Raw genomic sequence first — 24,019 nt, 5'->3', positions numbered from 1 at the left:
CTGCAAATGCTTTTTCTCCGCCTCACAAGTACATGGTTTGAAACACGAGGTTGTTTTTTTTGAGAGGCCCTTCGGGGCCTTGATTCTGTGTGATGTTTCTGGCACCGCCTGTCTTTGCTAGCGATAACCCCCTCCTACTTCTCTTCATATAAAGAACGACTATAGCACATCTCTATTCTATCTTAAGGCCCAGTTTAATGCATTTGCCATCCTATAATATCACATTACTTCCATCTTTTCATTTTAGGTTTTTCAGGCTGGATTATACATGCCTGCTTATTTACAAAAGACATACATTTGCATTTATGCATTTGGCAGATGCTTTTATCCGAAGTTACTTTGCTGTGCACTTCCAGAAGATCTGCAGCATCACTTTAATACCTCGAATGTTCTGCATACTTTTTGTTTATCATTCACATGTTGGTGTTGACTGGGGGATCTTAGGTGATCTTCTCAAACCCCTGGAGATCATGAAGGTCAGACTACAGGTGGCAGAAGAAATCACTAGGGCCACGCATTAGTGCTCTCACTTTCATCCATGACCAAGGTTTCTTGGTTGTACCAGGTTACTCACACAAGAATCCACATCTGCATACTTTCCCACTGATGAAGTGCATGCTTTAAAATACCTTAGTACTGGAACATACAATTAAAAAGAGATGTCTTTACCTATTCCATAGCGCATTGGGTTGTGGGCAATATTTGCCAAAACAAGATGCATGGATGGATATATTTCCTCACATTTGCCGTACTGTTTTCACAATACTATAATATGAAGCAATTCTAATCGTGCACACTACTTAAAGAAAAACATCACCGTTTTGCAATATTTTACTATGTTTCTTACCTCAACTTAGACAAATTAATACCATAGACTGTAAAAAAAGATAGACGTAGTGTCCGTGACGTCACCCGTTTCTGAAGATCGTTTTTGAAGCTTAAAGTAGGCGGTGCCTGCTGTTGCCATCTTGTCCACGCGTCACCGCTCATCACTCGCAGATATCCGAAAATGGGTAAAGAGGCGGGCCATGGGTGAAGCTGAGGTGACTGGTTGCTTAAACCAAGCCCGCTAGCTTGACTCTAGTGTCAGCTGTGGCTGTTCAACCGTCACTTAAGTGGCCACGCCTTTAATTATGCAGAAGTTTAAGGCTTAATATTATTTAAACGGATGATTAAAAAAAATTCACCCCCCTCACAGTTGTCATGAAGTGCAAAATTAGCTGTATAGACCAAAAACACTTTTTGTACAGGCTGTAAACATATTATTTTCTGCTGTAAAGTTAACCATTTTAACATGGAGGTCTATGGGAATTGACTCCCTTTTGGAGGCTGCCTCTAATGGCCAGTCGATGAATTGCAGTTTAAATCACTTCCGTATTGGCTTCATCAGAGAGATCGGAAGGTTGCCCCTCACTTAATACATACCTATCTTTTTTTAAATGCGTGCACTTAATCTTTGTACAGCGCTTCGTGAATGTGTTAGCCTTTAGCCTAGCCCAATTCATACATATGGCTCCAAACAAACGTTTAATATTGTGCCACCATACTTACTCGTGTAACTACTCATGTAACAGTCTTTAAATAGGGAAAACATGGAAGTGTTTGGTGGCATCTAAATTCATCCCTGTTTGGAACCATAGGAATGAATGGGGCTAGGCTAAATGCTAACACATTCATGACGCGCTGTACAAAGATTAAGTGCACGCATTGAATAACGATAGGTATGTTTTCATTCGTCTAAGTTGAGGTAAGAAAATAGTAAAATATTAAAAACTGTGGTGTTTTCCTTTAAGGATGAATAGTATTCCATTTTGGATTTACGTAGCTTCTTTCTTCAGTTTGTCCACAACTAGACAAATTCTGTTTTATGCCTCACAGTCCGATCTGATCATTCTCATATAAAGGTTCATCTTCAGCTCTCTAGTGCCTCCCACCTGTGACTTCAGTTCTTGCTTTTTTCTGAAAGCCCAGAGTGCTTCAGCAAAGCTCTGGACCCTTTAATAGTACCAGCAAGACCCCTCACACACACACACACACACACACACACACACACACACACACACACACACACAGCATCAGGCCTCAATCCTCAATTCACCCCCTGCGGACAGCTATAGCAGTCAGACCAGGTAGCACCATAAATGCACTGCGGCTCCCTAAGTGCTGTTTTTGTGTCCTGTTTCCCATGAGGCTCTATAGGAGAACATCTCAGATTTGCCTGCTGGTGCTCAGTGCATCTGAAGAGGGACGCAGGGCTGCATTCCTGAGGCTTGGAGCACTGGAGGTTGCGGAGAGCCAGTGTTTTGGTGTAAACAACATTGTGGGACTGCCGTGATGGCGCTGGGTCATATCTCATCCAGCGGCCTCATTCTCTGACATTTTATAGACAGCTGGAGAGAAGTGGTGAGATTTCACATTCCCCCATATCGTATGCTACAGTATGTAGAAACAGGCAACTGTTTAGTCTGAACGCTCTTGGTTTTTTAAATACAATTTATTTTTAATATTAATCTTTAAAATATTGTAATCCTTATATAGTCTGTATTAAACACATGTTGACAGCAGAATGTTAGCACTGCTGTTGTCCATAGACTGATGATCAGGTTTTTGTCTGGTGATGTAATTCATGACTCATGTACTGATGCATTATGTGAGAATTTCCAGGTAGACTTTCTTCCATTTTTACTTTTTAACCCAAATCTCATCATTCTCACCATTATGCCATCCCAGAAGTATATGACCTCCATTCTTCATATGTCTTCACAAAAAATGTATATTAAAATATGGTCATGAAATGTTCGCAAAAATGAATAATTTCACTTCAAAAGACATGTGTGACCCTGCCTGTAAAATCCAGGCTAAAGTCTCATCAGTGGCGGCTCGTGACAGCTCATCCGAGGGGCGCAAATTGTGTCATGTGTGTTGCTTGCGTTTTCAAAATATATGTTTGTTGCATCATGTGAACCATGTGCATCACGTGTTTTGTCAAAATAAGTGCCTGTTGCACACGCATCAAAACCGTTTATGATAAAAGAGACGCTCACGTTCACAAAATACACGCAAGACACTCCCTTAACTCCCAAGCGTTTTTTTTTATCATAAACCCTTTAGACGCATCTGCAGCAGGCACTTATTTCGACAAGACACATGATGCACATACACGCACTCAATGTGCCGAACACATATTTTGAAATAAGGAACCACACACATGACGGGCTACATACAAGTCGTGACGAACTTCGCATCAAACGCCCACGAAAAAAGAAGTCACCGGCCGCCACTGAGTCTTATAATCCAATTGTGAGATAAGGAGCATCAAAGTTTGATTTCAGACATCAATTTCCAGCCCAGTCTCACTGAGTTGCGTATAAATAGCACGAAGTTTAAAAATTGTGCAATACATACGCCAAATACTTTGGCATGCATATGATACACCAGTCCTTCCCATTCACTTAAACGGTGCATCGTTTTTGTCGTTTTATTTATTGGTTTCTCAATTTTTTTGCTATTTTTTTTACCATTTTCGCTTGGGTTTAGGGTTAGAACAACTTTTTGTTATATAAAAATGACATCCTAACCCAAACCCCAACTCTAACCCCAACTCCAAGCGACCATGGCTTAAATATGGACAAAAACATAGAGAAACCTGTAAATAACCTTATTAAGCAAATCTAAAATCTAATCCTAAACCCAAGCGAAAATGGTTTAAAAAACTGAAAAAAATTGAGAAACCAATAAATAAAACAACAAAAAAGATGCACCATTTAAGTGAATGGAAAGGACTGGCGTATCATATGCACGCCAAAGTGGAATTTGGCATATGTATTGCACGATTTTTAACTTCGTGCTATTTATACGCATCTACGTGAGACTGGGTAGTAATTTCTCTATGATTTTCATGATTTCATGACCTTACTCAGTCAATACTAAAGATATTAAGGTTATATTTTCAAATAATGTTATGTAGAATTATTTTATGTAGGAAAAATGGCCAACATGGTTTTTCACAGACTGGGTCATATTTATATTAACGCATATTAATTACTAAAATTAATTGCATAATTACTAATAATAAATATACTACCTGTTTGTACTTTTTTGAAACATGTATAAGAAGATTATATACATGTGGAATTGCATAAAGGTGAGTAAATGATAAGAGAATTTTCACATTTGGCTTACTCTTCCTTAAAATATTAATGATCAATACTCCAAGTACTCCTAGTTTCAATGTCAGTGAGCAGATTACAGTAGAATGTGTTTCATTTATCAGTGAATCAGCTGACCGGTCACAAAAAAGTCACTGTTCCTGTCGTCTGGATGAAGCAGGTAAGTCTCCAGGGCTCACCTGTCAGCCTGTCGTGGGAAAGGAGCTTTTATTTTAGAGTCATGGTTGGGGGGTTCGCCAGGGCACACAACGGCCCGTGTGTAAGTGTGTGTGTAAGAATGTCGAATCCGGTGCCTCCCCTCCATCTGCGTCTCTCCTGAGCCGCGCGGACAATGTGCTTTGAGTGCAGGAGACGCGCTGCAGCCTGCTTCTCTCAGACGGCCTGGCTCCTCAGGGTCCGGCCCAGGCACAGAGCTGTCTTTGTCAGCCTAATTACCCCGCCTCTCCCCTTCTGCCGCTGCAGGGCCTCCACCACCACTCCCTGCCCGTGCTCCAAAATGAAGAGCTACTGCACACACACTTACACACTTGATATCATTCACACACACACCTGTAAGCAGTGTTGTCGAGTTATCATGCATACTGAAGGCCAGTGGATCCAGATGTTGTTCTTCATCCCTGAGCGTCATGGCAGGATGCAGTGTGCAGTGAATGTAAATGGAGACTAGAAACTTTTAGGCCATCAAATCTTTTTTATAGTTATATTTTATGTGTTTATTGGGACAGGACAGAGGAGAGGCGATAGGAAAGCATTGGGTGGAGATGAGTAAGCAGGATCGGCAAAGGACCTTCGAGAAAGGAATCGGACCTCAGGTTGCCATGAGCGTACTTGGCACTATGTTTGTGCACTTACCTTAGTGCTATCGGCATCTGTATATGGCACAAATGAGTTTAGAGTTATGGTGAAGGCCAGAATTGTCAATAGATAACTTTTCTTATTACAAAGCTATATGTGGCCCTGGACCACAAAACCTGTCATAAGGGTAAATGTTTTAAAATTGAGATTTATACATCATCTTGAATAGTTACATTTTATAAATAAGCTTTCCACTGATGTTAGGTTTGTTATGATAGGACAATATTTGGCTATACAACTATTTGAAAATCTGGTGTCTGACGGTGCAAAAAATTTAAATATTGATGAAATCGCCTTTAAAGTTGTCCAAATGAAGTCCTTAGCAGCACATATTACCAGTGTTTTGGGTAAAGCATTACAAGTAACGTGCATTACATAATAATAATATTTTCTGAAGTGATCCCAGCAAACATTGGTCAGACGGCAACATTGTCTCCACGGCCAAAAGGGGTCGCCGAAGTACGGCACAAATGTTGTACTATTGGTCCGAAATCAACGTCGTCTCCCCGTCCAAAATTAGTCGCGGCTGAATGGCACAAATGCACAACGTCATAAAATGCATTTATATACCCTTGTATACATTTGTATATGTCTATATTTGTCTGAGGTTGCGTGTATTCAAATTGTTATGTACGGGTTTTATGTATTAACGTCCAGAAGAGGACATTTTTAGACGTGCACGGAGTGCAGAAATCACCGTGCAGAAAAGACGTGTGATTCACGGTCAGATGACGTCAAAGACGTCGGTTGGACTTTCATTTTGGAACTATTTTTCAACTATGACGGGACTACCGGAGGGACGTATTTTCAACCGTAATCGGACGTCCAAATGTTTGCTGGGGATGAGTAAAGTAATGCATTACTCAAATGTACACATTAATATTTGAGTTACTTTTTTCAAAAAAGTAATGCAAGTTACTTTTTTAGTTTACTTAATGTGATAAAAAATGTATGTACTGAATTAAACCAAAAGTAGTCACATTGTGCACTCTATGCGTACACGCCTGTGTGGGAACAGTTTGAGTCAGAAACTAAGATGGCAGGCCAGAGCTCGACATTTTTGTTATGAAATATGCAATTTCTGAATGCAGAACTTTTCAGTCATAAAAACACCAGCCGAGAAAAAGTAACGCAAAAGTAACTAAAAAGTAACGTAAGCATTACTTTCCATGAAAAGTAACTAAGTAATGCAATTAGTTACTTTTTTGGGAGTAACTTCGTATTGTAATGCATTACTTTTAAAAGTAACTTTCTCCAACACTGCATATTACTAATGAAAAATATATTTTTTATATATTTACGGTGTGAAGTTTACAAAATATCATATAAAATAATATGATAATAATAATTTTGACCCATACAATTTATTGTTGTCTATTGCTACAAATATAGACGGCTTCAGCAGTAACAACATAAACAAGCGGCTGTCGTGGTCCACACGTTACTTCCGGTAAACTCCGCTAAGAATAAATAACAACAAAGTTATTTAAACGTAGTTTATTTATATAAAAAGCAAAAAACAACACATAGATTAGCTAGGAAATCAAAACATTTGTTATTTCCGACGAGACATTTGTTCAAGAGATCAGATTAGCAACTAGTCAGACCATTAAAAAAACGAAACCAGAAGTAAAGTTCGGATCCAGGCACGTGCGACCGATGAAACCGTCTATACCGATGCAACTTAAGGTTTTGTGGTCCATGGTCACATATTTGATGCCTCATTGTGCTTATTTAACATTTCAGGTTCTTGAGAGCCTGTGATCACCATGTCCCATGTAACATCTCACTTGTGTTACATAGAAGAAAATCGGATCAGTTTGGGATGTCATGAGGTTCAGTAAATATTGACAGATTTTATATGTCTGTGCGAATTATCTCTTTAACACAACCCTCACCTCTGGGCATTCTGCATTTCGCCAAAGCAGAAGAGTCAGGAATGGGCTTTTTATATCTGAATAGATGTAAGATTTATATTTGATTTCTATTTAGATATTCTTCTATCCCTGGTCTGTGAGGGATAAAGGATTGCACACAAATGCCGCTTTAGGAAAAAGATACCTTGACTAGCTGTGCTACCTGTGTACACACTGCAGATTATCCTTGCGAGTTTAATGAAGCCTGTCTCAAGCGCGCTGCAGCCGGGCTTTAAAGCGTTTTGCTGAGAGGAAAATCTTTGTTTCTTCCCTCCTGGCAGCTCGCCAGAACGCTGGAGACAAGAAACTGAATCCCGTTGAAGGTAAGGCTTTGTTTACGGTGACCGATATTGCAATAGTCCTTCTTTTCGACTGTCCCTCTATTTTCCATCTGGGAAAAAGACACGGTGAAAAACCCTGAAATGTTTTATTTAAAGTGACAAGTCCGAAACAGACCTAGAAACGGACAGACACATGCCCTTTCTCTCTCTCCTGTTACTCTTACGCACACTTATTTCAGTTCATACCAAAGGCCTGACATTAACACACCATAAACCAAACTCCCAGCATACCTCGCCAAACAACAATGCTTCTGTGGTTTCTAAAAAAATGAAGCCTGCAAAAAATGTGTTTTATACAAGCCTCCCCTGTAATGCATTCTGTGAAATACTTACGTATCAGTTAAAGCCTCCAGTGAAATAAAAGTTAACACCCTCTTTTCCCCCCAGGGTGCAAAAGCCTGTTTCCTGAGAGGCATCCCATCTACTTCCCTATGAACACGCCGAGACAGCCCTGACTGATGAGGAGGGGCGAACGGGACCTGGCAGGCTTCTTCTGGCAGGGCCGATGGCGGGTAAGCCACCACACACTCTCCGGTAGCCGCCTGCCACCGCTGGCTCCATTGTGGTTGGCCCTAATTAGAGTGCTCAGTGATTTAGGCTGTGTTTTGAAGTGCAGTGCGCCTGCCAAGGGTCGGATATTTTCCACTGTTAATATATAGGGGCTGGAAGTTTGCGCTTTGAGCATCGAGAGTGTTAAAAGAAGAAAAAAATCCAATCGCATCGGAGTAGCCGTGCTGCCGGAGCAATAAACAGATCTTACAATGCTGGCACGGCCGGGCCAAAACATCCAAGATCTGACTTGCAATATTTTTACAAGTCTCTCTTTTCTCGTCACATATAAAATATGATCCAGATCTCATGTTGTTTTTAATATTTTACTCTTGCGGTTCATCTTAAAGAAAACATTGTCTGAAAAGCGACGTCTGTAGCCAAGCCAGTATGGTTTGGAATGGTAGTAAAAGAGAATTAATATTTATTTCTAATCCTTTTTACTTGATGGGTATATTGGATTTACTGCTTCTTGACGTGAACTTTAGCATGATAGGAGATGGAAAAACTATACGCCGGCTCTGCATTCCTCTTTCCCAACATTTTATCTGTCAGATGGCTTAAAGCTAGTTTTTATGGGTAGGTATGTTCTTATGGCATGTATCACTCAGTTACCATATATCAGCAATTTAAGCTTTAAGGCAATTGGTGATTTACAGTCAGCTCGGGAAATTTAATTTCACGCTCTGTTTGTGTGCCATTATTGGTGATGTAGACTTCGGGGGCATCTACCCACATACAGTTGGCAACCTTTGCTGAAGGAAGCAGATGAATAAAAATAGAAATGTCCACATTATATAAATAGTTATCCAAAAGCTCTATTTACCTTCATATCAGGACGATGTCATTTCTAACACCTTCAGGCAACGAAAAAGACCAAATTATAAAAAAAGTATGCACCAAATGTATTTACTATTAGACATTAAACTTCTTTTTGTTACAGTATACATTCATTCAGTCAAATCATACAGATTTGCAGTAATAAAAATTAGGGCTGCATAACAATTAATCGCGACTAATTGTTGCATAATAAACGTTTTTGTTTACATAATTATGTGTGTGAGTACTGTGTATAATTATTATGTATATATAAATACACTCACATGTATGTATGTATGTATAATTTTAAGAAAAAATATTTATATATTAATTTTTTATTTATTTAATTTATATTATATACGGGTGATTCTCACGAAACCATTGAAACACCACGGCACTAATGATTTTAGCTTTAAAATGTGTAATATAGTAACATTAAAAAGCATCAGAATTAACACAATACTGTGTTCTACCTTGCACAATGTGTGATCTCAACATAAGAATTTATAATTTTAAATTTTATCTCATTTTCTGCTGAAATTCTCATTACCGCAATGTGTCCGGCTGTGTTTGAACATGCGTTATGTTGTAATTTAATCAAATTAACACAAAAATATTAAGAAAAAAAATAAATGGATGTTTGCTAGACTACTTTAGATGACAGAAAAAAATATTTACTGAATATTCATGTATAATAATAATGAAGAAAAATTAGGAAAATGATGTGTCCATGCCTGATGTTCTCATCCTCCGCAACACTTTTTGAGAACAGTTTAAGCACACATGCAGAATTTTAATAAAGTTTGATTTTGAGTGACCAAGCACATGGACCAGTTACTTCAAGATGGCTACCATGTAAGATAATTTTTTTTTACAGTTAATTTGAAATATTGTCTTGTCAGAATGCTTACACGACATTTTGATTATCATTACCGCAACAGATGCTTATTAAATGTTAATTTAATTAATAGAAGCATAATACTTTGATTTTAAATGCATGTGCAGAATCTCCAAATTATGTTCTTTCAGGTTTGTCATGTCATTTTGAAAATATGTCAGTGTTGATGTTTTCTGACTGTTGCGGTAATGAGATTTTTTAGGACAAATTTTTTTAATTATGTTACAAAAAGTGTTAAATGTTAAGTAAAAGTTTTTAAATTAATGTTCCCATTTACTCCAGACTTTGTTTTTCAATGTGTGGTGGGAAAAAAAGTAATTTTAAGCAATTTTTACATTTTCATGCTTGACATTTTTAAAACCAAGTTTTCTTGAGAATCACCCATATACATCTATACACATGTAAATACTTCTTTAATATCTACATTTGTGTGTGTTTATTTATACAGAATTATTATACACAGCGCACACACACATATATTATGTTAACAAAAACTTATTATGCAAGCGATTTGTCGCGATTAATCGTTATGCATCCCTAATAATAATATGTAATAATAAAAAATGACATGGATCAAGTTAAATGTATTTTTTTTAAATAGTATATTTCTATATTTTCTGTTTGTTTCTGCACCTCATTGTAAAATTGTCTGACCGTATTCAATGTCATCCATACAAGCAGGTTAGCAGCAGAGAGAGAAGCTTGTAATTTTGTAGTATTTAAATTTTAAAGCTCTCAAGAGCACGGCACGCTGGTATTGTGGCTGCTCAGACTAAATACTATTGCTGATTTAGACTATTAAGAGCTGAATAGGTCCTACAGTGGTCTTTGTGTGGGACAGCATGAGACATGATTTATGCCAGCCTCATTATTAAGTATTGTCTGGACCTTTCAAGTTGATTTAAATAAAAAAAGATGCATAAAGTTGGATAAATGGCGCTTTGTGCTTGACATTATCAGAATACAGTATGCATTTACGATACTGAATTAAACAGCCCTCAGATGTGTGCATGATAGAAATGTAATGCTGGTATTTATTTACTGTGCATTATTTATAGACAGAGTCATGGGAGTTTGTATGCGCTAATGCTTTAACCTTAGACTGAAAACCCCCTTAAATTGTATTCACATGATCTATGAATCAGTTTTGTATAATACAAATGATGTCTGATGTTTAATGGTCTATATCTGCTTTAAACTGTTAAATGAGATCTTCTTTTTAGGCCCGCCTGTAGCATCCTTTGTGACCCCTGCTGATGTTATCAAGACCCGGTTACAAGTGGCTGGCCGTGCAGACCAGACCATGTACAATGGACTCATTGACTGTTTCTTTAGGAGAAGAGCCATCGTGCCCTCTGTAAATTAGTTTGAGGTATCTCAGATTTATAACTAAAACATGTAATGCTGATATCTTTGAATATGTCATTTTATAATTAACTTTTTACTTAAAAAAAAATAAAAATGTAAAATTCTGTCATTATTTATTCACCCTCATGTAGCTTTAAAACGCTACAGTTTATTTGTGGAACATAGCAGTGGCGGCCGGTGACTTTTTTTTTCGAGGCCGCTCGATGCGAAGTCCGTCACAACATGTATGTAGCCCGTCATGTGTGTGGTTCCTTTTTTCGGAATGTGTGTTCTGCGCTATGTTCCAGGGGCGGCTCGTGACTGCTCATCCGAGGGGCGCAAATTCAAAATAAGTGTTCAGAGTGTCATGTGTGTTGCTTGCGTTTTCAAAATATGTGTTTGTTGCATCATGTGAACCATGTGCATCACGTGTCTTGTCAAAATAAGTGCCTGCTGCAGACGCGTTTAAAGGGTTTATGATAAAAGAGACGCTCGCGTTTGCCAGATACTCGCATAATCTCATGTGTAATCAAAGTTTAGTGTTAAGGGAGTGTCTTGAGTGTATTTTGTGAACGTGAGCGTCTCTTTTATCATAAACGGTTTTAACGCGTGTCTAGCAGGCATTTATTTTGACAAAACACGTGATGCATATGGTTCACATAATGCAACAAACACATATTTTGAAAACGCAAGCAACACAAATGACACTCTGAACACTTGAATTTGCGCCCTTCGGATGAGCAGTCATAAGCCGCCCCTGGACAAAAACGGTTTGGCAAGATGAGGAATTTTAAAAGCACGCATCAGGTTTATTTCAATGCACACAGTGTATTTATGTTCATTTTATGCAATAAAAAATTACATTTACACCATTTTTATGAAAGTTAAGACTGAATGGACCTGAAAATGTCAAATGGTGTAACCGCTAATTGCGCCAAAAAATGAGAAATATTAAATATATCCACCTTGATGGCATGTAAACATAATTATCAAAAAAATGATTTTTAAATATCATTTTATTAGTTAATTCTAAATGTAAATTGTAATGCGTTTTTGTAATATTTGACCTTACATATACTGAAAACAGCTCTGTTTTCTAAATAATCTTTGACAAAAATTATCTTTGTAAAGATTTATGTAAAAATCATATTACACTAAACTAGATGATTATATTTTATTCCACATTTTTATGAATATATATATATATATATATATATATATATATATATATATATATATATATATATATATTTATTTAAGCAATAGGCTATCGCTCGAGTAGGAGTGTGATATAGCTCTATATCATAACGGCTGTGATTAGGCCGTAGGCCGAGTGCCGCAGGCAATCACAGCCGTGATGATATAGAGCTATATCACACGACTCCGAGAGCGATATTGCTTTTATACAACAGTTCGACGGCACACGTTTGAAAAACGACAACTAGAAAACAACAACGGAGTTATTTTAAAAGCCTCTTTGTTTGAGAACTACTTCTTCCGCCACGGATTTGAGGGCGGCCAGAATGACAGGTAAAACTTTCGGCTGCTTTGAAGCTCATAACAACTCAATGGACGGAAAAGCCGTTACTTTATATTACCGTTTCTTGGTCACAAAGTGTAGTTTTAAGATTAGTTCAGTCGAGAATGTATGTGTATTATATTTAAATCTGCAGTCGATTAGTAAAGATAGCACCTGTTTGAACGTTTGCTTAGTGAGATTCGGTACGAATGAGAACCAAAGCATGAGCGGACGTCAGTGTTCACTCGCCCCGCTGACCACCGCCCTCTCTGGGCTACATCTCTGACAGGGATTCCCTGGCTCTCATGTTGGCCTTGTTTGTTTATGATCGTCAAAATGAGATCAAATCAGCAGTATTTGGTGTCATGATCAAACTATTACTTGTTTTTTTATTCATATTTAGTGTCTTTTGTGTTGTTATTGTTTTGGCGCGAAAACTATAAAACTATAATAAAACTATACTTGTATAACGTTACTATTGCTTTCTCATTTATTCCTAACGCGATACAAGCACTCGATTATTATTATTAAACTTTGTTCTTGTCAGTACTATATAAAACGTTTTTTTATAAGTGTCAGAGAGATGTTTTTGCATGCTGCTTATAAATATATCAGTGGCGATATCTCATAACATGTTTTAATAGTCACGTCACGATAAAGTAAATTATCAATGTCCACATTTAAAAGCTGCGGTGCTTACCTGCAGTTCCACGGTGTTTTCGCGTTCTGATAAGAGATATAGCTCCAGAAAAAAACGAGTGTTTATATTCCTCTTTCCAAGTGTTAATCGTCCACACGATATGACAAGACATTTCTCCCATTAACTTTAACGTAACATCCAAGAGCGCTGATCTTTGACGGAATAATAACTTCCGATTGGGGATTCACAGACTGATTTATGAGCTAGTAAACTAATGAGACACACGGAGAGTGATTCAAAACAGGGCGTCTGTGTTTTTCCATTCAGAGATGAGCCTGCTTAGGACCTCCATTCACTAGGTGGCGGAATGATACGAAAGGTGAAGCGGTTACAGTGCCATTATCAGCACAATATCGCATAGCTCTTAGCCAATCAGATTTGAGAACCAGAAAGAACTGTTGTATAAATAAATAAATAAATAAATATATAAATATATATTTACATATTTATTTATTTACACATTGACATTTTTGCAATTATCCTCCAAATATTCTTTCAAAATGAAATAAAACCAGAAATTTTAGACTTCTTCCTCAAAAAAGAGAATGTGTGCAAATTTATATTGAATGTTTAACCCTTTTACATTTAATTGAACCATACTGACACAAAATAATTAACGTCACGTCATTGACCCAGATATTGTAGCCTATACCAAATTTTTTTTAATGAAAATCTTGCATATTCCCTGTAGCTCACAAATGTTATTTACTTTAAATTTGCTATGTTAAGACGTGCTACAGCAGTTTTGAATTTACATTTTACTTATACGCATTTGGCAGACGATTGTATCCAAAGCAACTTATACAGTGCATTACATGGCATGTTCCTGGGGATCGAACCCATGATCTTTTGAGGGGCTAACCAATGCGCTTCTTCTAGTTAAGCACGGGCAGGTTTGACATCAATTGAAGTCAAGCCTGGTTAGATGGTACTTGGTACTTTTATAGTGGTTTTTCTGTCCTTTGTGGTGCTCAGCACCCCGGTACCCTGTCAGAAGAGCGCTCTTGACATTCTGCAATTTTCATTGCAATCAACTTTCGTGTCCCATTGAAGAAAGTCACACAGGTCATGAGGTTGAGTAAATGATTGACAGAACTTTTATTTTTGGGTAAACTATCCCTTTAAGATATACAATAGGAAATATAATGCATTGTGTAGGATTTCTTTAAACTGCTTGTGGATGCTTTATTTAAAACTCGAATTACCATTTTATATTTCTGCTCACATGAATCCTTTGGAGAACAGTAAGACTCAACAGAAATAATTTTATGTCCCTGAAATAGCATTATAGTAAAGGCTGAGAAAAGTATCAGACTCTTATTTCAAAGAGTAATATTTGAAATATTATTTCTTTAACTTAGATGACAGGAATTGCCAGACAAGAAAGCATTCAGTGCCTGGACCGTACGCTGGTTGCCGTGGCATCCTTATCTCTGCTGGTGAAGTAAGAATCTCTGTTTGATTCAGAAAGGATCAGCTGATTCACTAAAGCCTAGAGGTGATATATCTAGAAACACTCTTCTGTATCCACATGGCTCCATGTGTCCAAGTGATTTGAGGCAGGGAGAATTACTTTGAATGGAGTCTTTTCCAGTCTAAGACAGAATTACTTTATATTCCCATGGAATATTGTGTTAGCCTGGAACCCAGAAACCACATTCGCTTCTGAAAAAATATCCTATTTACAAGTCTTCATTTAGATTTTTTTATACCTTTGTTTATACGTTCCCTTGGTTGAGTGAAGTCTACTGCGGTAACGTTTAATATATAATGCACACACACCACACATACACACACACACACTGTTTGTCAGAGATGTTTTGTTGTTTCAAACTATTCTGAACTACATGCTATTATAATTTCATTCCATGATTTTGGCTAAGATGGTAGGACGACATCCCAAAATAGGATCTGTGTCCTCAATGGAAAGGTTTTTTTTACAAAATGAGGCCATTCCGGTCTATTCATTCATTTTATGTTCCATAACTTCAGGGGAAAATATTCTTGTTTTCACTGTTCAGTCACGCTGTTTATTCTTTCTGACAGGACGCAGCAGAACATGAAGGCTTTCCTCCACCACCTTACTCATACATCTCTCTCCGTCTCTCCTCACCACAGAAAACCAACTGGCTCTGGGCCCACTCCCAAGTCTCGGATCAGCCTCCCGGCGCCCAATCCTGACCACACTGGTGGCTTGCAGGTTGGCCGTGGCCACGTTTGCTGGCATCCAGAGTAAATTTGGACTTCCAAGTGACTGCCACCCCCACGTCAGACCACGCTTTGAGACCGAGGCTTCGTGCTGGGGCTGGCGATACCATGTGTGAGTCGAATGTGCACACATGAATCTCTTTTTATTGAGAACACACTGCTAAACTTTCAGCAGCTGATCTGGAAATGATGTTTTATATAATTATGTGTGCAAATTACAGCTTTCCAAGACAAAATAGTTGGTTATTATTTTTTAAAATCTAACACATTCTGAACTGTTAAGTAGGATTGTGGTGTAATTTGTGACCCATGGGCAAACCAAGCTCAGGGCGCACTCACATTATCCAAACCAAACCAAACCATGCCCCAGCGCGATTGTCACCCCTCCCTTCTCCCCCATGGTGCACGCACTCACACTGTACTTTTTATCGATCCGAGTCCGGGCGCGCTTTCGTCATTAAGATGCGTTTGTTTTGAAAAAAGCAGGAAGTAAAGCTCTCTCTTAACACTGGAACCCACAGTAATGATAAGTCTGTGTTTTTTGCCCGGAGTCGTTTGGTGCGCGATTACAGACAGCCCTCTCACATGTCATCATATTGCTTAGTTGATCTGTCACGCGCGCAGTTCGGACATTCACGTAACCCCGCTGCGCGCATCAAATGGTTTATACGGAGGCAGATGAAGGTGAGTGGTCGCGCAACTGACGTCTTCACCTTTTGAATCGCGCTCAGGCGCGAATGCGCTCACACCACAGCCTTTCGCGCCTGGGCCCAAGTGAACCGCGCTCCGGCCCACCTCTGCAACCCGGCCGTGGCGCGATTAACCAATCCGCGCCCGGGCGCGGAACAGAGCGATCACACTTGTCAAACAAACCAGGCTTTGGGGGTCAAACGCGCCCGAGCGCGGTTTGGTTTGGATAGTGTGAGTGCGCCCTCAATGTCATTATTTTTGATTTACTGTTTTCTACATAAACCATTATTCATAATGTAAAGAATATTCTGTGAAAAATAACCATGATATCTTTAATATTGAGGCCGTAAGGTCATGTCTAAGGAAATTAATTGAATTAATTCTAATCTCATTATTCGATGGTGAGACTTTAACCTGAAGGTCACAGGCAAGGTCACATTGATTAATGTAAATCAAATATTTAATTGTTTACTTTATTGTTTAATTAAACAGACTCTCCACTTTTTTTGAAAATTTGCTCATTTTCCAGCTCCCCTAGAGTAAAACATTTGATTTTTACCGTTTTGAAATCCATTCAGCTGATCTCTGGGTGTGGTGGTATCACTTTTAGCATAGTTTAACATAATCCATTGAATCTGATTAGACCATTAGCATCGCGCTAGCAAAGATTATAGCTCTAGCCATATCTGCCTAGAAAACTGCAACTTTTAATTTTCCGTCGGTCTTAATACACGATGTAACTACAGAACAGTCAAGTTTTAAATAGGAAAAATATTGAAACTCTATGGTTATTTTTGAGCGCAATGCTAATGGTCTAATCAGATTCAATGGATTATGCTAAGCTATGATAAAAGTGGTACCACCAGACCCGGAGATTAGCTGCATTGATTCCAAAATGGAAAAATCAAATGTTTAACTCAAGGGGAGCTGGAAAATTAGCAAATTTTCAAAAAAAGAGTTGAATGTCAATTTTAATTATATTTAACTAGATCAGCTAAACGTATTTTCAACCTGACATTTTACATGCATTTTCTTTTTGTACCATACAATACATAAGCATGTACTGTACTGTTCACGCTTGAATCCTAAATGTTGTTTTATTTCTAGTGTGTAAAATTTCATGTTCTTGTTTCTATCATTGTATCTATCATGTAATTGTAATTTATGGTCTAGGCAAGATGTGAATTCAAACAGGTTTTACAGTAAAATACTGTATTTTCCTTCACTTTCTAGACATGAATTTGATTTGCACAAATACAGTAAATACTTTAATTTAATATACAGTAAATATATTAAAGATTATGGCAAAACTACAGGGTGATTCTCACGAAACCATTGAAACACCATGGCACTAATGATTTTAGCTTTAAAATGTGTAATATAGTAACATTAAAAAGCATCAGAATGAACACAATACTGTGTTCTACCTTGCACAATGTGTGATTTCAACATAAGAATTTATAATTGTAAATTTTATCTCATTTTCTGCTGAAATTCTCATTACCGCAATGTGTCCGGCTGTGTTTGAACATGCGTTATGTTGTAATTTAATCAAATTAACACAAAAATATTAAGAAAAAATAAATAAATGGATGTTTTGCTAGACTACTTTAGATGACAGAAAAAATATTTACTGAATATTCATGTATAGTAATAATGAAGAAAAATTAGGAAAATGATGTGTCCATGCCTGATGTTCTCATCCTCCGCAACACCTTTTGAGAACAGTTTAAGCACACATACAGAATTTTAATAAAGTTTGATTTTGAGTGACCAAGCACATGGACCAGTTACTTCAAGATGGCCAACAGGTAAGATCATTTTTTTACAGTTAATTTGAAATATTGTCTTGTCAGAATGCTTACACGACATTTTGATTATCATTACCGCAACAGATGCTTATTAAATGTTAATTTAATTAATAGAAGCATAATACTTTGATTTTAAATGCATGTGCAGAATCTCCAAATTATGTTCTTTCAGGTTTGTCATGTCATTTTGAAAATATGTCAGTGTTGATGTTTTCTGACTGTTGCGGTAATGAGATTTTTTAGGACAAATTTTTTAAATTAGGTTATAAAAAGTGTTAAATGATAAGTAAAAGTTTTTAAATTAATGTTCCCATTTACTCCAGACTTTGTTTTTCAATGTCTGGTGGGAAAAAAAGTCAATTTAAGCAATTTTTACATTTTCATGCTTGACATTTTTAAAACCAAGTTTTCGTAAGAATCACCCTACAATGCAAAAAATGATTTTCAAGAAAAAAATGTCTTAGTATTTTTGTCTTGTTTTCAGTAAAAATATCTAAAAATTCTTAAATTTAAGATCTTTTTTCTTGATAAGCAAAACGACCCAAGAAAATAAGTCTAGTTTTTAGACCAAAAATATCAAATTTATGTGATTTTGTGCATTAAAACAAGCAAAAAAAAAATCTGCCAATGAGGTAAGCTAATTTTTCTTGAATTTAAGATTTTTTGGCTTACCCCATTGGCAGATTTTTTTGCTTGTTTTATGCACAAAATAATTTAAAATTGATATTTTTGGTCGTTTTGCTCATCAAGAATTTTTAGATATTCTTACTGAAAACAAGACAAAAATACTAAGAACATTTTCTTCTTGAAAAACATTTTTTGCAGTGATATGTTGGATATTAAATGAAAAGAGTTGCCAGGAGCATGTTTTATTGGTCAATAATTTATTTAGCCACATATTTTCCACTTGGGGTTTTCAATAGCACAATATATTTCTAAAATGAAAACATCTTTGCTTTGGATAAGCACTGACAAGAAATACACTGTAGTATATGGATTAATATATATATGTAGCTGCTGGATATACACTGTAAAAAGTTAAAGTTGGGTCAACTCAAAAAAACCACTTCAATTGGTAACCCCTGAAAAAAAAATGTACTTAAATTTTCTCACTTTAGTTTAGTTAATTTTTAAAGGTTTTTTCACCTTACATTTTTTCTTAAAATTAGAAATTTTTTGAGTACATCCAACTTTCACTTTTTACAGTGTATATGACTAAATTATACTTCATGCAGAGGGTTCAGTAAAAAATACAAACACACAAACACACGCACAGTTCAAGTATAGCAAAGTCACCATTAAGCCAACATCAAAAATATCTTTCTAGCAGCATTATTTCATCTTCAAATTCACATTTTTAACAGGTTTACCAGTAACTATCACAGTAATGAGACCGAACATGAAGTGCAATGAACTCTTGAATAACAAAAAATGTACATAACAGAACCTATCGCCAAAATAGCAAATCAAGGACCATTAACAGGAACAAACAGCACAGTACTAGTGGACATGCTGATAATCTGTTGCGTTACATCTGGATCTGTGTATTTGTGATGATGCTCATCCTGTGTTTAGATAGATATGCGCTTTAGCTCACTATCTCCCCAGGCCCCTCCTCCTCACCATCTCCATGGTTGGCACGGATTTCCACCAGCGTACGACCGAAACGGGCCCAGTCCTCGCTATGGGGCACGGCCATCTGCAGCAACAGATGAGTGTTTTAGAGATTCAGCATCAAAAACACAACCACCCCCCTTTCCAAAACCGCCACATGAAGAGCAAAGCTACGCATTACATGCGCTGTCACAGTATGGGAGAGGAAAGAGATCACCACACATTGTGATTTAGCGACAGAACAATAAAGCTGCTTGTTTGGCCTTTGAGTGCTGAATATTTATCGTGTCAGTTCTCAGGAAGGGGAAGATGGGGACTCTGGGCGGCTGGGTGACGATGTGGGATCGCTTTCTGCTGTCAGAGTCGGATTTAGATGAGAAGAGACGGCTGCCTGCCGCCCAGGCTGAGTGAGAGAGATAGAGAGAAAGAGGGAGAGAGAGAGATCTACAGGGTATAATTAAACAGGAATAGAGAGGTGGGTGGAGATGACAGCCACTTCCAAACCAAAGACCGAATCAAACTCTTTTAGAGTTCAGCAAGGGCCTGCATCAATAAATGACCTTGTAACTGTTATGGATGATCTGAAAAAACTGTAAAGTGTATGCTAGTATCTATGCTACATATAAAGGGCCAATTTCACAAGCTTGATTAGTGACAGTGTAGTACACTGCCAGTATGTTACCGTTACTGGCACAAAACACAAAAACGTGAGTACATACGCTGGCATTGGTGTACTCTCTGAAGTATGTTTCTGGTCTGTAAAATCATGCTTTGTAATAGGGGTGACCTGTGGTTAAACAAAACATACTTCTACTGTAAACCACCCTAAATGACATCTTAACCATACGCAATATGACCCAAGCACAGCGAAAACATGTCGGGGTGATCCAAGGCAAATATTTAACAAACTCTTCTAAATATAACACAAAAGGACCTCTGCACGATTCAGAAGTGGTACACGACCGCCTCTCCTCACCGCAGACGGAGGCCATGTTACGTGTTTTTGTCGAAGTTTACGGGAGGCGTTTTGTAAATAAACTCCCATTCCACCCAACCAAAAAAAAAACCTTCAACTTTCCTTCACTTGTTCTTTATTGATGACCCACCATTATCATCAGCCCAAAGAGCCCACACGCTCGACCGCCCAACTCTCCAATTACCACAATACACTGCGCTAAGATTAGCTCTGCCCCACACACGCGGCGAAACCCGGAGACAGAAAAGAACAGGGTGAACAGGGGAGTCCTGGTGGTTTGCCGCTCTGTGGCAGGGGTTAAGTCACGTCTTAAAATAAAGACTTAAAATAAAAGACAAAAACAAGCAGAGCGGAGAGGCCTCTATGTGAAGGTCAACTCTACAGTATTTTTATTCTGCATGTATCCGGTTCATGACTTCAGAAGCCGCTGTTCCTGAAAATAATCCTAAACAAACATATTAAGATTAAGTTACTTAAACTAAAGGGTTTATACCTCTCCGACATCGTATATCCATACACGGCCCTCTGAATCTCCCACTGCGACTTCCTTTCCTCCAGATGCCCATCTGACCCGGTTGAGCGCAGGAGCGCCCTCTACAGTCACGCTAGCTGTAGGCACCTGCAGAAAACACCAATAGGTAATTTATATAAAATTTTATTTTATATAGAACACACATAGCCACATGCATTTAATATTCAGTCTAGGGGTGCAAAATATTAGGGAAAATATGTGATAACTTGCTAAATAATGCGATTTGTGATACAATAAATTTGTATAATCAATTTGAATAATAATAAAATATATTTAAAAACAAAAAATTATTCAAGAACATACATTTCACATTCTTTCTGGAAAAAGAAACCATCACTTTCTTTGTTTCACCAGTCTCTACGCAATCTACATTGACCTAAAACTAGTATTAAAAGTATTAAAATTATTCAGTTATTGCTAATTATTGCGATATGTGTGCGTTGCGATATGCAGATACTTTCGCTATATCTCGCGAAAATGTGAATTGCTCAAAGTTTGCATCTTTCCCCACCAGCGTTTTTTAAAAAAGTTGCCAGCCCCAGCATTTTTCATGATTTTCACAAACGTTTAATGCCTTACAGAAAATATTATTCTTTAAATATATATAAAAAGCAGGCAAAAGCACCCACTCAATCTTGGTAGGGTGCTCGACAAAAAAGAACGTAATCGTATTACAAAGCAAAGTCGGCAACACCAAAGCTCAAAAAGTATCAAAAAATATTTATTATTAAAAACTATTGCATGGCGTTTGGTGACGTTTCCAGCACACAGGCTCTTTATCAGACCTTAAATATATAAACATACAACATATCAAATGAAAGAACAGACCCTCTGATTTTAAAAAAAAGTTTCATCCTACCTTCATTTGTTTTCTTTTTATCACCTCTGAAAGATGGGTAGGTTTCTTCAAAAACACCCAATTTTAAGAAAAACCTGAGATAATTCCATTTTTCTTGATAGAGATCTGATTCAGAGCGATCCTCAAAACATACCCAGACATACAGCTGTTTGCCCTAGGACGATACATCCGGGTTTTATAAGTTGCAGAAGAGCTCCATCTGGTGAATAATAGCTGTATTATGGATTGTCCGAAATACGTCATTGGCAGGGAAGCATTTTCTCTTAATTGACGAGTTAACTCGTCAATGGCAGGGAAAGAGTTAAAGCTCAGGAGACTTACGCCCCATTCAGACTGCCAGTGACTAGCAGTAGCAGAGCGATGTGATCTCATTATTTCAATGGAAGCTTGGCGACTACCGGCAACATGAGCGAAAGTGACCATTGGCGAGCGTATGGGCATGTCTAGCGATGCGAGAAAGTTAAGAAAAGTTCAACTTTATTTAAATGATGAGCGATTTTCAGGAGCGATTACTAGGGCTGTAACAATAAATCGCGGGTCCCATTAAAAAGACCTGTCTAAAATCGATTCTGAATCGCAAGGCTGCGATTCTGTGTTTCATGCGCAGCTTGTGCATGTACTATGGCGTTTTGGTCAGTAAGAAGTCCTTATCAATCTAAAATCATTATGAGTCTGAGTCGTGTATAACGTGCATTTAAAAAAGCAACACTTTTCAAACACAATGATTAAAAATATTCTTTATTATAATGAAAATACCTGAAACAATCTGAAGAACGGCGATATTATCCTTATAGACATTTCCTGGAATAGCGTTTGTAATGCTACTTCTTCTGTGGCACAATTGGATTTTCTGCACGAGAGCGCCCCCTGGCTTTTTGATGTGGCGGCATTTCACCGTAATTTATTCAAATTCACTCATTGATAAAACGCGCATTTGCACGATTAATCGTAACAGCCCTAGCGACTACCAATGTGAGCGAAACAGTAAAGTTCATGTCATCCTTCTCTCGTCAGTTACTGGAGTGGACGGTACTCATTTGTTTATGATAACCAGATTTAAAAATGCCTTTTTTAAAAGAGACGGGCAACACACAGCAAGAATGTGCAATGTGTAAGGATGTCTTGACAGAAATGCAATATTGATATACATAACTATATTATCAGTGGTGTGTAAAGACCGTACAAAACGAACTGCATTGTTTTTATTACCTTAGAATAAGACGTTTTTATCTACATACACCGTGGGTCCACTTACATGGAAGTCGCCATCATGTTTCTACAGTAGCCCTAAACCGGCAAACTGTTTTATAGAGTGCGTTTTGTCCCTACATTGTCTCAGATGACGACATGTTCACCTGTGGCAGCTACAGTAGGCTCTCTATGCGTTTCGAAATTGAGGTTGGTTGCACTATGAAATCTCACCTCGAGATGCCACTAAAAACCCATACGGTACCTTTACTGAAGTTGTGTTTCATTCATTTAATTAATGTAATAGTTCATTTAGTACACAAAGTCGTAAACTTGAATGAGAGTTTCTCTTAACCTTCTTTAGAAGAAACAAAAGCAGTCACGAAACTCAGTATTGAGTAATTTCTGTTACAGTATAGTGCATAAAATAAATGTGGATAGCATAGCTCAGATAATTTGGTTTTGGAAAAGTGCAGTGAGAAATGTTCAAGTTCATATTGATATCTTCTGGCAAATCTCAACCCAATGTTTGACATTGTTGACCTTGATTTTCTCCGAAGGAATAATTGACAGACAAAAAACGTATGCAGGTCTCCATTTGCTTCCTATGTAATCTTAGAGAAAAAATGTGGACAAGTATCAATATGTGTGCTTTTAGTTCACATAAGACCCACGCTTACATAAAGAATGTTTCTTTACACAAGATTAAAAACCATTCTGGGAAGCTCAAATTCAGGAAAGAAAACATGCATTTAATTATGAAAACAATAAATGGTGCTTTAAGGAATGAGATAATAAATCTTAAAATAACTTCACTTTGAAATAACACTTTGCATTATAACTCTTACTAAATATCATGTTATACATAATGTAAACGTATACAGTAGCGCCTTTACGTTACATTATAAGTTTGACAGGAAGTACATCACACTTCCTCTAGTCTGGCTCTAAATCCACAGCTCCACTGGAAACAACCATGAGAGCCCTTTTAATGATTTCATAAATCACCATGCAAACTCGCACCGCAC

At 37.6% G+C, this 24,019-nt stretch overlaps 3 protein-coding genes across 4 annotated transcripts in view; 2 read left to right on the top strand and 1 right to left on the bottom strand.

Annotated features, from left to right (window-relative positions):
* chrac1 (chromatin accessibility complex subunit 1) overlaps positions 1 to 24,019 on the top strand; it is a 443,634-nt gene that overhangs the window by 203,097 nt on the left and 216,518 nt on the right. The gene's annotated exons all lie outside the window — the stretch shown is intronic.
* Positions 1 to 24,019, top strand: part of LOC129454553 (electrogenic aspartate/glutamate antiporter SLC25A13, mitochondrial) — a 63,885-nt gene that overhangs the window by 30,703 nt on the left and 9,163 nt on the right. Inside the window, exons 6-8 of one of the 2 annotated variants that reach the window (XR_012359727.1) lie at positions 7,669 to 7,793; positions 10,771 to 10,919; positions 15,232 to 15,433. The gene's annotated coding sequence lies outside the window, so the exon portion shown is untranslated. Of the gene's footprint in view, positions 1 to 7,668; positions 7,794 to 10,770; positions 10,920 to 15,231; positions 16,046 to 24,019 lie in introns of those variants that run through there. The other variant, XR_012359728.1, reaches the window with a different exon arrangement.
* Positions 18,676 to 24,019, bottom strand: part of LOC129454550 (cytoplasmic dynein 1 intermediate chain 1) — a 70,785-nt gene continuing 65,441 nt past the window's right edge. Inside the window, exons 16-17 of the mRNA XM_055219109.2 lie at positions 20,906 to 21,031; positions 18,676 to 19,521 (exon numbers count right to left, since the gene is read on the bottom strand). Of these exons, the coding sequence (XP_055075084.1) occupies positions 19,411 to 19,521; positions 20,906 to 21,031 (237 nt within the window). The 3' untranslated portion in view covers positions 18,676 to 19,410. The remainder of the gene's footprint in view (positions 19,522 to 20,905; positions 21,032 to 24,019) is intronic.

Source organism: Misgurnus anguillicaudatus, chromosome 20 (assembly GCF_027580225.2).
Source record: "Misgurnus anguillicaudatus chromosome 20, ASM2758022v2, whole genome shotgun sequence".
NCBI lineage: Eukaryota > Metazoa > Chordata > Actinopteri > Cypriniformes > Cobitidae > Misgurnus > Misgurnus anguillicaudatus.
The sequence above is the reverse complement of the archived record's forward strand: the minus strand, read 5'-3'. Positions and strand labels throughout refer to the sequence as shown.